This window comes from Narcine bancroftii, chromosome 6 (assembly GCF_036971445.1).
Source record: "Narcine bancroftii isolate sNarBan1 chromosome 6, sNarBan1.hap1, whole genome shotgun sequence".
Taxonomy (NCBI): Eukaryota; Metazoa; Chordata; class Chondrichthyes; order Torpediniformes; family Narcinidae; genus Narcine; species Narcine bancroftii.
In genome coordinates, this window is record NC_091474.1 from 24,875,043 (window position 1) to 24,892,994 (window position 17,952).

The 17,952-nt window shown below is 38.1% G+C and overlaps 2 protein-coding genes across 9 annotated transcripts in view; one reads left to right on the plus strand and one right to left on the minus strand.

The window, feature by feature from the left end:
* Nucleotides 1-17,952, plus strand: part of tbc1d20 (TBC1 domain family, member 20) — a 74,389-nt gene that overhangs the window by 44,100 nt on the left and 12,337 nt on the right. The window contains exons 9-11 of one of the 3 annotated variants that reach the window (XR_011339965.1): nt 6,797-6,923; nt 7,822-7,876; nt 14,306-14,399. Coding sequence is in view for 1 of the 3 variants with exons in the window: in XM_069884349.1 (XP_069740450.1) it covers nt 6,797-6,799 (3 nt within the window). In the remaining 2 variants the exon portion in view is untranslated. Of the gene's footprint in view, nt 1-6,796; nt 7,093-7,821; nt 7,877-14,305; nt 14,400-17,952 lie in introns of those variants that run through there. The other 2 variants (XR_011339964.1, XM_069884349.1) reach the window with 2 other exon arrangements.
* The window catches only part of LOC138735843 (ranBP-type and C3HC4-type zinc finger-containing protein 1-like), a 41,748-nt gene continuing 36,101 nt past the window's right edge, over nt 12,306-17,952 (minus strand). For all 6 annotated transcript variants that reach the window (XM_069884340.1, XM_069884342.1, XM_069884346.1 and 3 more), the window contains 2 exons: nt 17,742-17,885; nt 12,306-14,475 (listed from right to left, as the gene is read on the minus strand). In XM_069884340.1, the coding sequence (XP_069740441.1) occupies nt 14,395-14,475; nt 17,742-17,885 (225 nt within the window). In that variant the 3' untranslated portion in view covers nt 12,306-14,394. The remainder of the gene's footprint in view (nt 14,476-17,741; nt 17,886-17,952) is intronic.

The following is a 17,952-nucleotide window of genomic DNA, read 5'->3' on the forward strand; positions in this document are numbered from 1 at the left end:
GCAGGACAATGGATATATCTTTTTAAAGAATATATGGAATCAGTGAAAGAATGGCAATTACAAGAATTTAATGAGATAAAAAGAAGAATTAAGAGTGCAGAAGAAAAAATGAATAAAATAGAAATGGTCATAGAGATAGGAAAAAGAGTGGATAATGTGGAAGAACGAGAAATAATCGTAGAAATGGAAGTAGTGGACTTAAAAAGAGAAATTAGAAGAATCTAATAAAAAAGTTAGAGGCACATGAGCTGTTAGCTCAGAAGATGGATATAATGGAAAACTATAATAGAAGAAATAATATAAAGATAGTGGGCCTTAAGGAAGATGAAGAAGGCAAGAATATGAGAGAATTTATAAAAGATTGGATCCCCAGGGTCCTAGGAAGACCAGAATTACAGGAAGAAATGGAAAAAGAAAGGGCACATAGAACATTAGCCCCGAAACCACAACCGCAGCAAAAACCAAGATCCATTTTAGTAAAATTCTTAAGATATACAACAAGAGAAAATATATTGGAGAAAGCAATGAAAAAAATAAGAGAAGACAAAAAGCCACTGGAATACAAAGGTCAAAATTTTTTTTTCTATCCAGACATAAGTTTTGAACTCCTGAAGAAGAGGAAGGAGTTCAATACAGCAAAAACGATCCTATGGAAAAAAGGATATAAATTTATGTTAAAGTACCCAGCGGTACTTAAAATAGTTATTCCAGGGCAACAAAACAGACTATTCTCAGATCCAGAGGAAGCACGAAAATTTGCAGAACAACTACAAAACAAGCAGAGAGATGAAGACATGTAATGAGAGTAAAAATGACCACGAACTATATGTATGTGTGTATATAGATAGATAGATAGATAGATATTAGATAGATAGATAGATAGATATTAGATAGATAGATAGATATTAGATAGATAGATAGATATTAGATAGATATTAGATAGATAGATGTGTATGTATATATGTGTATACATGAGTGTATCCGTATTTAGAGGAAAATATATAGAGTATAGATAAGAATTAATAAGGGAATGAAAGGGAATAGAGGGAATAAGGAGGGAATTAAAAGAGTGACCTTTGTTATATATGAAAATTGAAATCTTTTCCGGGGGGGGGGCTGGGTGGGGAGGAGTTACGGTCACTGCAAAATCAGTTGACGCTTGCGAGTGAATTCGCAAATCCAAATGGAGAGGAGAGATGTGGTTGCCCGAGAAGGGACAAAGGGCAACTCAGGAGGGGGAGGGGAGAATGGGCTTAAAGAAATTTTAAATAGGAGAATAGGGAAAATGTTTGATGTTTTAGAAATGTTGTCTTATAAAGTGTTCAAAACAAGAAAGCTGAAATGGATAAGAAGGATAGGTGATGATGAGGAAACGGAAAAGAAAGATAAACAAAGTATGAAATGGCTATGTTGAACTATATGACTTTAAATATTAACGGAATACATAACCAAATCAAAAGGAAGAAACTGCTAAATTTACTGAAAAAAGAAAAAATTGATATAGCATTTGTGCAAGAAACACATTTAACTGAAATGGAGCACAAGAAATTAAAGAGAGATTGGGTAGGACATGTAACAGCAGCGTCGTATAATTCAAAAGCAAGAGGAGTAGCTATATTAATCAGTAAAAATGTACCAATTAAAATAGAAGAGAAAATAATAGATCCAGCAGGGAGATATGTAATGATAAAATGTCAGATATATTCGGAGTTTTGGAATCTACTCAATGTATATTCACCTAACGAAGAAGATCAAAAGTTTATCCAAGATATTTTTTTTGAAGATAGCAGATACGCAAGGGAACATATTAATAGGAGGGGATTTCAACCTTAATTTGGATTCAAATATGGATAAAACTGGGGAAAAAATTAACAGAAAGAACAAAGTAACCAAATTTATAATTAAATCGATGCAAGAAATGCAACTTTTGGATATATGGAGGAAACAACACCCAAAGGAAAAGGAATATTCATATTATTCGGGTAGACATAAAACATACTCAAGAATAGACCTATTTCTGTTATAAGCTCGTATGCAAGATAGAGTAAGAAAAACAGAATATAAAGCTAGAATATTATCGGACCATTCACCCTTGATATTGACAATAGAGTTAGAGGACATCCCTCCAAGAATGTATAGATGGAGATTAAACTCCATGCTACTTAAAAGGCAGGATTTTAGAGAATTCATTGAACGACAAATTAAAATGTACTTTGAAATATATACGGAATCAGTGAAAGATAAGTTTATACTATGGGACGCAATGAAAGCGTTCATCAGAGGGCAAATAATAAGTTATGTAACCAAGATGAAGAAGGACTACAATCAGGAAACAGAGCAGTTGGAAAGGGAAATAGTAAATATAGAAAAAGAATTAGCAATGAAGGAAGACACCACTAAAAGAAGAGAATTGGCAGATAAAAAAATAAAATATGAAACACGACAAACATATAAGGTGGAGAAGAACATAATGAAGACAAAACAGAAATATTATGAACTAGGGGGAAAAACGCACAAAATTCTAGCATGGCAGCTTAAGACAGAACAAGCTAAGAAAATGGTATTGGCATCAAGGAAAAAAGACAAACAAATCACATATAATCCAACGGAGATTAATGAAAACTTTAGAGAATTCTATGAACAATTATACCAAACTGAAAACGAAGGGAAAGAAGGCAAAATAGATGATTTTTTAACTAAAATTGAACTACCAAAAGTACAAATAGAGGATCAAAATAAATTAACAGAACCATTTGAAATAGTAGAAATACAAGAGATAATAAAAAAATCTACCAAATAATAAAACACCAGGAGAGGATGGATTCCCAATAGAATTCTATAAAACATTTAAAGATTTATTAATTCCTCCCCTCCTGGAAGTAATCAACCAGATTGACAAAACACAAATCTTACCAGATTTATGTAAAACAGCAATAATTACAGTAATACCAAAGCAAGGGAAAGATCCACTCACACCAGCGTCATATAGACCAATATCATTACTTAACACAGATTATAAGATAATAGCTAAACTATTAGCAAGCAGATTATGTACCTAAAATGGTAAATCTAGACCAAACTGGATTTATTTAAAAAAAAACAGACAACAGACAATATTTGTAAATTTATTAACTTAATTCATGCAGTAGAAAGCGCCAACAGTAACAGTTGCTTTAGACGCAGAGAAGGCCTTTGACAGAGTAGAATGGAATTATTTATTCAAAGTATTACAAAAATTCAGTTTACCAGAGAAGTATATTAATTGGATTAAAGCATTATATAAGGGGCCATTGGCGAAAGTGACAGTAAATGGATATATATCAAAGCAATTTAACTTAAGCAGATCAACAAGGCAGGGATGCCCACTATCACCCTTATGGTTCGCGTTAGCTATAGAACCACTAGCAGAATTGATAAGAACAGAAAATAATATAAAAGGGATAAAAATAAAAGACAAGGAATATAAAATCAGTTTATTTGCGGATGATGTTATAGTATACTTAACAGAACCAGAACTATCAATAAAAGAATTATATAAGAAATTGAAGGAATATGGAGAAGTGTCGGGTTACAAGATTAACATGAATAAAAGTGAAGCAATGCCAATGAATAATGCGGATTTCTCAAAATTTAAGAAGGAATCACCATTCAGATGGCAAATGCAAGCAATAAGATACCTAAGTACACAAATAAATAAAAATCTCGGCCATCTATATAAACTAAATTATTATCCACTAATGAAAAAATTTCAGGGCGATTTAGAGCATTGGAAAGATTTACCACTAACACTAATAGGAAGGATAAACTGTATTAAAATGAACATTTTCCCAAGGATACTATACCTATTTCAGGCTTTGCCAATACACTTGACAGAGAAATTCTTCAAGGAGTTAAAGAAAATAATAAGGAAATTTTTATGGAAAGGGGATAAACTGAGGATAGCACTAGATAAATTAACAGAATGGTATAAACAAGGAGGCTTACAACTGCCAAACTTTAAAAATTATTATAGAGCTGCACAATTAAGATACCTATCAGATTTTTACCAAACAAGGGAAAAGCCAGATTGGACTAGATTAGAACTAGATAAAATAGGGGAAAAGATACCTGAACACATATTATATAAATGGGATGAAAAATTGGTACAACGTAGGAGTTCTCCAATATTACATCATCTGCTCAATATTTGGAAGAAGATTCATGTAGAAAGGAATAAAACAAATTACCAATTACCAAAACTAATAATGACGCAAAATCAGTTACTCCCTTTTACAATAGATAATCTTTCCTTTAGACAATGGGAGAAAAAAGGGATCAAAAGAATAGAAAATTGTTTTTCAGGAAATAGATTATTATCCTTAGAACAAATGAAGGATAAATATAATATAACTCGAGATACAGTGTTGGCATATTACCAACTGAGATCCTATTTGAAGGACAAATTAGGAAGCAGTCTGAGGTTACCAGAGGGAAGTAACTTTGAATATGTGATTACAGATACAATGATAATCAAAAAATTTATAACAAATATGTATATTAAACTGCAAGAAAAGGAGAATGAGGAAACAAATGGTAAAACTAAACAAAAATGGGAACAAGATTTAAATATAAAGATAAAGAAGGAAACATGGGAGAAGTTATGCTCTGGAACGATGAGAAATACAATAAATACGAGGTTACATATGATACAATATAACTGGATACACAGGCTATACATTACACCTCAAAAGTTAAATAAATGGGACCCAACAGTATCTGACAGATGTTTTTGTTGTTAGAAAGAAATGGGAACAACAATTCATGCAATCTGGACATGTGAGACAGTAGAAAAATTTTGGGAAGATCTAAACCAGATATTAAATAAAATTACAGAAAACAATATACCAAAAAACCCAGAGATCTTCCTTCTAAGTAACATAAAAAAACAAAGAATTTGGACTTGATTTGGATGGTGCACAAAAAAAATTTGTTAACATAGCTCTAGCCGTAGCAAAAAAATGTATTATGTCAACCTGGAAATTAGAAGATAATTTGAAAATACAACAATGGTATATAGAAATGAATAAATGTATTCCATTAGAAAAAATAACATATAATTTAAGAAATAATACTGAAATATTTGAACAAATATGGGAGCCATACATGAAACACAATAGAAAAAACCTACTGGGGACATCTACCACCTAAAATAATGAAAGGAGAAGGAAATGAATTGACTCAGTGGAATTTCTTGTTTATTTTTATTGAATGACAACATTGTTTGACTGGTTTAATGGATCTTAGATTTTGTACTTTAAATGAATGGGGGGGGAGGTAGGGAGGGTGGGATGGGATGAGGGAGGGTGGGATGAGAAAATGACACTGTATATATTTGAAAAGGAAAATGTATGTATCTTGGTCAATGTGGTTTATGGTGTGAAAAATAAATTTTTTTTAAAAAGTGTTACAAATACAGTTAATGCTCGATATCAAATGGTTCAGTATAATTTTCTTCCATCAATTATATTATACTCATAAACTGATTGGACTTCATTCTAATTATCGAATAAATGTTTTCAATGTAATAAGGACCTTTTTACATTTGGTATGAGTCATATGTGAAAGTGGAACAATTTTGGAAAGATTTGAGTATATTGTTAGGACAAATTATAAAGATTAAGATACAAAAAGACCAGATACAGCAATGAGCTCTCTGAACCCTTCTCCATTAACAATGGCTTGAAGCAAGGCTGCATTCTCGCACCAACCCTCTTTTCAATCTTCTTCAGCATGATGCTGAAACAAGCCATGAAAGACCTCAACGATGAAGACGCTGTTTACATCCGGTAGCACACGGATGGCAGTCTCTTCAATCTGAGGCGCCTGCAAGCTCACACCAAGACACAAGAGCAACTTGTCCGTGAACTACTCTTTGCAGACGATGCCGCTTTAGTTGCCCATTCAGAGCCAGCTCTTCAGCGCTTGACGTCCTGTTTTGCGGAAACTGCCAAAATGTTTGGCTTGGAAGTGAGCCTGAAGAAAACTGAGGTCCTCCATCCGCCAGCCCCCCCACATCTCCATTGGGCACACAAAACTCAAAACGGTCAACCAGTTTACCTACCCCGGCTGCACCATTTCATCGGATGCAAGGATCGACAACGAGATAGACCACAGACTCACCAAGGCAAATAGAACCTTTGGAAGACTACACAAAAGTGTCTGGAAAAACAACCACCTGAAAAACCTCACAAAGATTAGCGTATACAGAGCCTTTGTCATACCCACACTCCTGTTCGGCTCCAAACCATGGGTCCTCTACCGGCATCATCTACGGCTCCTACGACGCTTCCACCAGCGTTGTCTCTGCTCCATGAAGATGATATAAAATTGAAATTGGATAAATAGCAACAGCAAAGAAATGTCTAGCAGTAAATGGGCAAAACTGAGAATTTGGTTAAAAATAGACAAATGGGATATTGAAATGAAAAATTGTATACCTTTAGAAAAAATTATTTATAGTTCAAGGAATCGAATTGAGAACTTTTATAAAATTTGGGAATCACATGGACTTTATGAATAAAAGTCCATCTACATCTTCCACTTTGCCCACCCCTCTCAGTTAGTAATAATAAAAAAGTCAATGAATATTATATATGTAAATAAATAAATATATATATACATATATATTATTAGAAGTAGGTGTTCTTAACTTTCATTTTGTGGAGAAAATTAAAAATTGATTATCATTTTGTATGGTTTATTAAGTTACTATATTATTGAATTGATACAAATAATAAATAAATTTTTCAAAAAATAGTAGCCTCATGGCGGTGAAGATGGCAGAACCTGCCTGAGATATCTGGGGCCGGAAAAGAAGAGGATGGAGTCGCGACCCACCCAACAAACAGATGGGCCACCAAGATCACCTGCCAGAGATATCGAAGGTGATGGGTTATACGCGCTGATGGGCCTGGAATAGAGTGCAGGCACCACCACATAGGAGGGAAAGAAAGGCTGAGGGCAGTTCAGCACCAGGAATAATGGAGGAAACGAAGGGAGGCATGAGTGACATTGACCTGACACTTAAAAAAAAACAAGAAATAAGGGAATTGTATCTACTTCATTGTTACCAGCAACCATATAACCATATACAGCACAGAACAGGCCAGTTTGGCCCTACTAGTCCATGCCGGAACAAATTCCCACCCTCCTAGTCCCACTGACCAGCACCTGGTCCATACCCCTCCAATCCTCTCCCCTCCATGTAATTATCCAGTCTTTCCTTAAATGTAAATAACGTTCCTGCTTCAACCACCTTCGCCGGAAGTTTATTCCACATCCCAACCACCCTTTGTGTGAAGAAATTTCCCCTCATGTTCCCCTTATAATTTTCCCCTTCAATTTCAAACCATGGCCTCTGGTTTGAATATCCCCCGCTCTTAATTGAAAAAGCCTATCCACCCTGAAGGTATTTTTTTTTATCTGGGGGTGGAATGAATTTTTTTTAAATGGAGGCCAAAGAGGCACTAAAATATACAAACTGTGATTGCTGCCCAAAAAAAAAAACCAAGGGAGATGGCGAGAAAAGATTAAAGGCAAAAGGTCTTGTAAAATAATTGGCTGTAAATAATATAAATAAATATTACACTTGGTGTATCAAAATGTTAAAAATTTTTAAAAAGAAAATATTTGTTGCGAGCTCTGGAGAGGTAGGAAGATGGACACAATGAGCACACTCCAGGATGAAAAGAGAGGTAGCACCAAGAGTTCTAGAGTTTGTGCTGGGGGGGGGAAAGTTGTAAAGCTTGTTATGTTTGTTTCTTAACTTTTTTAATTTTCCAGAATTTGAGTATGGCTGGCAGAGCCAAAAGGATGAACATCATGGACTATGTGAAAGGTAAATGTCTTGAGAGAGAGGTAAAGGGAAGGAATCTGGGGAAAGAGCACTGGGGTGATGGATGAAACAGTTACATTTTAAGCTTCAATGTCAATGGCGTAAATGGAACAGGGAAGAGGAAGAGTGTATTGGCACTCATTTAAAAAAATACAGGTGGATGTGGCCTTTTTATAAGAGACCCAGCTTACGAGTAATGAACACCAAAAAGTAAAAAGGGGTTGGGTGGGACGTGATGGCTCCTCCTTTAATTCTAAAGCTAGAGGAGTAGCTATTTCAATAGGAAAAAATGTTCCAGTAAAGGTAAAGGACATGGTCATAGACCAAGCAGGAAGATTTGTTATGGACACTATCAAATGTATTTGGAACCCTGGGCACTAATGAATATATATGCTCCCAATTTTGACAACAAAAAATGTATACAAAATGTCTTTTTACACTTGGCTGAAGGATGGGAAAGTGTCTTAATTGGAGGGGATTTAATTTTTGTCGATCTAGTATTGGATAAATCACCAAAGAAAGTGACAAGAGCCAGGATCAAATTAAATCTGGTGGATGCTTGGAGATTATGGCATCCAAGAGAGAGGGATTATTCCTTCTACTTGAAACAACCTGATTCTTACACCAAAATTGACTTAATTCTAGCCTTGGCCAAACTAGAGGGCAGAATTGTAGAAACTGAGTACACGGCAAGGCTATTATCAGATTATTTGCCTTTGACTTTAACTATTGTCATGCCAGACAAACTAGCTATGGCGTGCAGGTGGCGCCATACTCCATTGCTATTAAAAAAAATTGGTATTTTGTAGTTATATTAGAGTGTGGTAGCCCACTGCTGTGGTGTTCAAGCCAGCACTCCAGGCAGCAAATGCACCTAAAAGCCAGCAGACCACGCAACGGCACTAGCCCTAGCAAGTGAACTGACAAACAAACGGCAAGGGTAGCTTAAGGGTCAGTGACCCCAAAATGGCACTGGCCCCACTGCACAGCCAACGGACAGGGACAGTGCACCGGGAAGAAGGTATTTGCACACGGGAAACCTGCTTTTGTTATGCGGGTCGTTACGTCAGCAATTGGGGAAAATGATGGGAGGCATAAAAGTCAGACTTGAGCCCCAATAAAACACAGAGCTTTACCTGACTACACTCATGAGTGTGTCTTTCAAGTAGTGTGCGGCTACAAGGGCTCAAATAGAAATATTTCAAGACAAACTATCTCTACTGCCAATAAATTTCTGATAGGGGATATATTAAAAGCCTATCTGAGAGGCCAAATAATTGGATATACTAAACACATTAAAAAAAATACATGAGGGACGTCAATTAATTGGAACAAGAGATAACTAAATTGGAAAAGGACTACCAAAAATTGGGCTCTGAGGGAAAATATAGAACATTAATAAACAAAAACCTCAAGTACAACACTTTGCAAACATGCAAGAAGCAGAATTTCTTATAAACCAAAAGAAATAAACAAAGTATATAGGCAGTTTTATATGCAATTATATAAATCTGAATCAATGGGTGACTGTGATAAAATGGAGGAATTCCTGTCTAATTTGGAATGATCAAATTTAGAGCTCCAGGACTGGGAAGGATTAGATACTCCCTTCTCCAAGGAAGAAATATTAAAAGCACTGAGCTCACTGCAAACTAACAGATCTCCAGGGGAGAATGGTTTCCCTCCAGAATTTTATACAGAATTCAAAGACCTTTTGATTCCATTGTTCATGGACAAGGTGGAACGGGCGTCTGGGACTCGTTCTCTCCTGGAATCTTTTTAAATGTCAAAAACATGGATTATAAAGTAATAGCCAAGGCTCTAGCAAGCAGATTGGCTCAGTATTTACCAAAGTTAATAAATCCAGATCAGGTGGGGTTCATGCAGAAAAGGCAATTGTCAGACAATACGCCTGGCACAGTCAAGGATGGATCCAAGTATAGCCCTGGCACTGGATGCAGAGAAATGTTTTGATAGACTGGAGTGGGATTTCTTGGTTAAAGTGCTGGAAATATTTGGGTTGGGACAAACATTCATAAATTGAGTCAAGGCATTATACCATAAACCCAGAGCCAAAATTGTCACTAATGGGCAAATATCTCCAGCCTTCCCACTGACCAGATCTAATAGACAGGATTGTCTGCTATTCCCGGCTCTATTCACATTGGCTATTGAACCATTAGTAAAAGCCATTCGCCAGGATCTAGGCATCAAAGAACTCACAAAATTAATTTATTTGCAGGTGATGTGTTTATATATTTGGCAGTTTCAGTAGGTTCTCATTGACCAGGTTACAGACTATTCTGGAGGATTATGAGGAATGAGAGAGTAAGTTTAAATGGCTACAAAAGGGAATTAAGTATCTGGGGATAAGGGTGGACAAGAACCTACAAAATTTATATATAATCTCCCCCACTTTGAAGGATTGAGGAGGACTTGCACATAATGATGGGCAGGGTTAACTGCATTAAAATGAACATGATGCCAAAGCTACAATATCTTTTACAATCTTTGCCCATGTCATTGTCCCAGTTTCTTTAAGACACTTAACGGATGTATTAGACAGTTACTTTGGAGGAATAAAGTAGCAAGAGACTTCATGGAGAAATTGACGGGATTATATAGGATTGAGACTCCAGACTTTAAAAAAATACTATTGGATGGCCCAGTCGAGGGTTATCACCTCATTCTTTGAGGGGGATGGTGTACCCTCCTGGCACAAATTGTTCTACACAGATAGGGGAGAAGATAGCAGGAGAAATTATATACAAATGGGACACTAAATCAATAATCCAAAAAACAGACAGCCCTGAACATGGCAAAGAATAAATCAGATTATTGGGTCAAAAGTAGGGCTGTCTCCCAAAAGACCCCTAACTCTGTATAAATCAATTCCTATGACTATAATATATCCCTCAAAGATCCTCTTTGAGGGATATATTAGGCCCATCTATGGTCTTGCCACTGTGTAATTACATAGAGGCTTTCATTTGAAAGGAGATCACACGTAAATTAATCTCTGCTATGTATCTCCTGTTCCAAAATGAGTGCCTGAAACTGAGTCTTCATAAATTGAGGCAAAGATGGGAGTCAGACTTAGGAACAATTCATGAACAATGCTGGTGCAATACAATTTCTTGCATCAGCTGGATCTTACACCGTAAAAATCACACAAGATAAAACCAGAAAACTCAGAATTGTGTTTTAGATGTGGCATAGAGACAGGAACCTTTTTGCATGCAACCTGGATAATTTGTATCAAAATGATGGATGTATATGGATTTTAGGTACAACATATATGAAAACTTTAAAGTATTTAAAAAAGGTGAGTCCCTTTTGGGTAGAGTTAGGGGACATTTTGGAAAAATTTACAGGGATGGAATATCCACAAGATTCAGTGCTGATTCCGCGGGGGGATATTACGGACGTGAATCCAAGGCTGTCCAAACACCAAATTCAATTTGTTAAATCCGCTTTGGCAGAGGCCAGAAAATGTAAAATTATAAATAACATTAAAAAAAAGCAGTGAAACACAAAAATCTGCAGATGCTGTGATTATACTCAAAACCTAAAAATGATGGATGAACTCACCTAGTCTTCAGCTTCCACTACCCAGGGCTTGCCCTCTTGTCACTGTTGCCATCAGGAAGGAGACACAGGAGCCTAAAGACAAGCACCCAATGGCACAAAAACCTTCCGCCATCAGGTTTCCGAATGGATAATGAACCACAGGCACTACCTCACTTTTATTTTAAAGTATAATTCATAGCAACTTTTGCACTGTGACGCTGCCGCAAAAACAATAAATTCTGATTCTGAGAGTTCAGTTTAAGGGTCACAGCTTTATAAATTACTGCTCAGGCTTTGCACAAAGCAACAGGAAAGTACTACAGTTAGTGACCTGCTCTTTGGCAGAGGAAGAAACAATTGCAAGTGGAACAGTTTGCCAGAACATACTATTAGGGAATAAAAACAAAATGTTGGAAATACTCAAAAGGTCAGACACACCTGTTCAGGATGGGCAAAGGCGGCAAAATCCTGCAGATGCTGAACAAAATATGTTAATGTTTTCGGTCATAGAAATGATGAAAGGTTAAAGGCAGTGTTCAGATTTCCGATCACTCTGCCTGATCCAAGCATTTTGTGATGTTATCGGAGGGGTTTAAATGTGCTCTGAACGCACAAGCATATACATCTTACCTGCCCTGTGAGGAAGTGCAACGGTTTGTAGCACCAATTGTAATCAACCGTTGTGCGAGGGGAGGAGTTGCGATGGCGACGGTGCTGCTTCTGCAGACTGAAAAATGCACACAAAAATCTGCATGTGGTGTGCTTTTTTAAAAAAAAATTGATGATTCTTGCTTTTACAATAATATGCTTCTGTCAATAGATAAAGCAAATGAAAGTAATCCTGCAAATAATCAGAAGCATGTGACATGTAGCACTTTATTAAAGGTGCCAAAGTGGCATCAATCAGCAAGGAAATTATGGGGCTTAAATGTTTCAGAATTAATGATTGAAGAAATGTATATACAAATATTACATAAGCAATATCTAATCATGCATATTCACCCAAACAAATTAAGCACCTCACAGAATATGATCTTCCCAAAGAAGGCTCCTTCCAGAACTCGCTCATTAATTCCATAAAAATGAGTGACATAATCCATGTGATCAGTAACGAGAGTACGGGGAATATGTGGTGCTATGTGCAGGAGGGCCCACCGTGAGGTTAAATTGCCAGTAGGATTTACCTTCTCAACTATATTTTTTTTTAAATTCATTAACAAAATCTGGGCATCGCTGAGGTGAACAATGGCCACCCTTGAACTGAAAGGATTTGTCAGTCATTTCAGAGGACAGTTTGGTGCCAACAACCAGGTCAGTATGTCAGGACATGCATGCAAGCCCAGGTCAGATATGGATGCCTGTTTGACTCCCTAACTGTTCCTGGTGAGCCAGAGATCTTCCTGACAATTCCGTTGTTCCATGGTCACCAGCATTCCATGCTGACTTCATTTCAGATTCATTACTGGAGGTCAATTGCCACACTGGTATTAAATTTATCTGGTGTGTGGCTCTGAATATTGGTACATTGTAATTATACCATACAATTGATTAACTCAGGCCTGCGGAAACATTTAAACCTCTTTTTTGAGGAACAGGTTGGTGAATTTAAATCCCTTTTGTTCCTTTATCAGATCAGAATTGTACTCGTTGAAAAGTGAATAGGAATGACATTAATGAGTACAGAATTACCACTTCTCAGAGTGTGCAGAGTCTCTGCTTCAAGCTTTTCATAGCCATGTTTAGGAAGAAGTTCATGACGGAGTTTCTCCAAAAGCACCAGTTATCTCTATTCTTGTAACTTATTTTTTCCCCATTTGTAGGAATGACACAGATCTGTCTCCTGCTCTTGTCATGTGTTATAGAACCATGGAACATTAACCACAGAAAGAGGACCCTTCAGCCTCTGACCCATTGACATGCACCCAGTCCATTCCCCTCCATACCTTTCCCATTGATTGAATTTCTGAACTAAATGAGTCTGTAAGACATAGTAGCAGAAATAGGTTATTCAGCCGTCGAGTCTGCCCTGCTATTAAATCTTGAGTTGTTCCATTTTTCCACTCAGCCCCACTGCCTGGCCTTCTCCCCATAACCTTTGATGCCCAGGCTAATCAATGACCTGGCCTCCACAACTGCCTCTGGCAACAGATTCCACAGATTTGGGCGCACTTCAATCCCGAAGTTGTGAACCCTGAGTCACCATCTTGGTTCCTGGTAAATGGCATGTCTGTACATTAGCTCAACCATGTTTCAGTTAGAACCCATGCTCCTGCTTCATCCTTGTGCAACCTCACGTAACTTGCACTCTGAGTAGAGTCCGGTGACATCTCTTCACAAACCTGGTAATTAATTTAGCCATCCGACTTTAGCAAACAATGGCTAGGGTCTTCAATAAGCTCTCCGGTTCTTCTGCAGATCCTGCCCCATCTCAGACTGTGTATGAGGTGTTGTAGCCAGTTACAGAGTCAAACAAAAATAGCACTTTCAAAATACTCAGTTAGAGTGAGTTAGATGCAGTAGAAAGTTTCGCCCCCATCTCCATATATGATTTAAAAAATTTCGAGATACAGCTTTGAAAGAGGCCCTTCCATCCGACAACCCATGCCACCCAAATATAGCCATGTGACCAATTAACCTACTAAGTTTGTGAGTCTTTGGAATGTGGGAGGAAACGGACACCCAGAGGAAACCCACTCACAGTCAACGAGGAGAACGTACAAACTCCTTACAGATAGCAATGGGCTCAAATCCAGGTCACTGGTGCAAACCGCAGCACCGCTGAAGTCAGTGCTTCCGATTCAGACAAATATTGATCTGGTTTGCAAAGTGTAGAAGAATGCTATCATGGTTTTCATTCCCCAGGCAGAAGAGGACACTTGTCCAGCAGAAGAAATTCTCAATAAAATGGCTGTGGCCTTTGCTACACTGTGGTGCTGATGAGTTCATGGCCGTCAGTGGCAATTTTGACATTTGGGATGGCATGGTACACCGTTGACACGGCAACGGCATCCTCCACTGATGTCACCGGTCCCCTGAAACAAATTGAAAATAAATGAATAACTACAAATCGAACAAATACTAATCAAGGCATAGAATCTGTCAAAGCTCACTGTGTAACAGAGCAAACTCAATATGAATACTTTAAAAACTCAATGCTGGAGAAACTCAGCAGGTCATACAGTCTGCTTCATAGAACAAACATACATAACCGACATTTCAAGCTTGAGCCCTCCATCAAGTTGTTTTTCAGCATTCCGTTTTTACACTGACCTGCTGAGTTTTACGAGCATTGTGGTTTTATACGTTGATGAAGCCTGAAATGTTGGTTATATATTTTTACCTTTGCTTGGTGCCTGCCACATTGACCACCGCCAGTGGGCTGATAACGCCTCAAACCGTGCATCTTGGCGCCTCACAGTTTGGCGGGCAGCAGCCTCCTTTGAAGAAGACCGCAGAGCCCACCTCACTGACAAAAGGCAAAGGAGGAAAAACCCAACACCCAACCCCAACCAACCAATTTTCCCTTGCAACCGCTGCAATCGTGTCTGCCTGTCCCGCATCGGACTGGTCAGCCACAAACGAGCCTGCAGCTGACGTGGACTTTTTTACCCCCTCCATAAATCTTCGTCCGCGAAGCCAAGCCAAAGAAGAAAGAAGAAGATATAAAGTACACTCTTTGACCTGTTGAATTTCTCCACCATAGATTTAACTTCAATCATGGTGTCTGCAGACAATTTACTCAATATGAATGCTGCACTGCATCTCTGTGTCTTTGTGTTCTTTATCTAACGTCAGTATAACATTTTCTCATTCCGCCTCTATTTGTTATTTACATCTATTAGTTCCTTCTGTTTTCATCCTTCACTGTGTAATCTGGACAAGTCTGAGGTGTTGCACTTTGGGAAGTCAAATGTAAGGGGAATGTAAGTAGTTAATGGAAGGGCTCTTAAAAGCATTGACATGCAGGATGATCTATCGGGTCCAGCTCCATCGCTCATTGAACATGGCCATGCAGGTATATCAGGAGGTAAAGGAGGAATATGGATAGTTTGGCTTCATTGGGCAGTGCATTGAGTGTAAAAGGAAGGAAGTCACGTTGCAGCTATACAGAACTTTGGTTCAGCCACATTTGGAGTATTGTGTGTAATTTTGCTCACCCCATTACATTAAGGACTCTGGAAAGGGTTCAGAAAAGGCTTGCCAGGATATTGCCTGAATTAGAGGTAAAAGTCAGAATATTTGAAGAGACTTGGGTTATTTTCTCTGGAACGCAGGAGATACCTGATAGAGGTTCATAAAATCATGAGGGCCATAGTGTGGATAGTCAGAATATTTTTGCCAAGGTAAAAGCATCGAACAATGAAGACACACATTTAAGGTGAGGAGTTTGAGAGCTGTGTGGGGTAAATATTTTACACAGAGCGGTAGGTGCTTGGAACAGGCTGCCAGGGGTAATGGTGAATGCAAATACAATAGTGGCATTTAAAATATTTCTAAATAGATGGATATGAAGGGGATGGAGGGGTATGGACCAGGTGCACGCAGCAGAGTTTAAGATTGATTTGGGACCCATTTCTGTGCTGTACATTGTCTGCTCTACATTGAATGGGCCATTCATCCCCTGTATCTACACCAAACATGATGCCTAAATTAAAGTAAAGCTCTCCTGCTTGATCCATATCCATTAACCTTCATATCCATGTTTTCATTTAAGTTTCTTAAATGCCACTACTGTATCTGCTTCCACCACTGCCTCAGGCAGCCTGTTCCAGGCACCCATCACTCTCTATGTAAAGATAAGACTTGCTCCACTCTTAAACACTTCATCTCATATGTGACAATTTTACCGTGGGAAAACTATTGACTGTCTACGCCAGCCTTGCTCATCCTTTTGTTTGGCTATGGCCTCCTTAGGGTTCTGTTCAAAGTTTATGAACTCCCTTCCCTGTGAAGCAGTCAAGTTTAGTTGGTTTCTTCCATACTTCTTTTCCATCAGCTACATTGAAAAAAACTATTTTATGATTTCAGGCTGTGACTCCCTTTGAGAATTGCTGGTTTACACTATCAATGTCTCCTAATTTTATAAACCTATCAGGTCATTTCCCACCAACACCCGCCCCCCCCAATACTCCAGGCTTGTCCCACCTCTCCCCATAGCTCATACCCTCTAATCCAGGCATCACCTAGGTGAATCTCCCCTGCAATCTTTCCTATGTACTTAGGCACCCTGATGTGCACACAGTACTTCAAGTGTGGTCTTATCAACACCTTCTGTAGCTGAATCATGATGTCCCTGGTTTTGTACTCAACCACTCCCCCCCTCCCCAAACAATGAAGGCAAGCATGCCAAACTCCTCCACCACCACCTTTCCCACCTAAATAGCCACTTTCAAAGAACTATGCTCCTTCCAATCACCACAGAAGTCCTACCCAGCTTAGCTCACCAAGGTGACATTTGTTGGTTTGAAGATTTAAACTCTCAATAACTACACCTGGTGGTGATTTTCTGTTTCACAGTGGTTGATTTGAATTTGTGTATGTATTTTTGATCATCTCTTTCTCTTCTTTTTAGGGGGGTAGATGGAAGGAGAGATTAGGATTACATACATATCACATGAATTTTTATATATATATATATATATATATATATATAAATAATTCATTATTAATTGAAAATGTAATTGTGGTTTAAAACTTTTAAAATAAAATATTCAAAGAAGTTAAGTTCCATCTGCCTTTTTTTGGCTCACCTTCCCAACTAATCTAAATCCTGCTGCATCGACTTCTCTGGTTTCCATTATTAACATCAACTTTGGTTTCCATTTAAACACCTCCCCCCTTCTTTGTGTCTCTCTTGCTTTCTTTCTCTCTCTCTCTCTCCTCTTCCCTTTTCCCTCTGGAACCAAAATTAATTTTCATCTTTCCTCTTATCATATTCAATTAATATCTTTAGGTCTGGACCCCTACCCTCCCATTCTTCCTTCTTCCCCCTTTCTCTCTCTCCAGTCTTTATCCAGACATCTTGGCTTGTATCTTAAGAAAGGGCTCAGGCCCAAAATGTCGGTGATATATCTTTACCTCCCATGGATGCTGCGAGACCGGCTGAGTTCCTCCAGCATTTCTGTGCGTTTTTATTGCAGACTGAGATCTGTCTACTGCACCACCAATTTTGGTGGCACCTGCAAATTTGCTAATCATGTTGATTACACTGCCATCCAAATTGTTGATATTGATAACAACAGTGGATCCAGTACTAAGCCCTGTGACACATTAAAAAAAACAAATCTTGATGTCATACCAGAGGTCCCCAACGAGGTCCCTTTGTCACCCAACAAATTTCGATTTTACACATAGTGCAGCGTATCCAGTCACAGCCATCCTTCTTCTGGACCACAATCTTGCATTTAGGACAATGCATAGCTTCCCCCTGCTTCAGAAGTGCCTGTAGGAAAAATGCACATTACAATTAGAACACAAGCAGTCTACTGATGCCATTCAGCCCGTTGTGT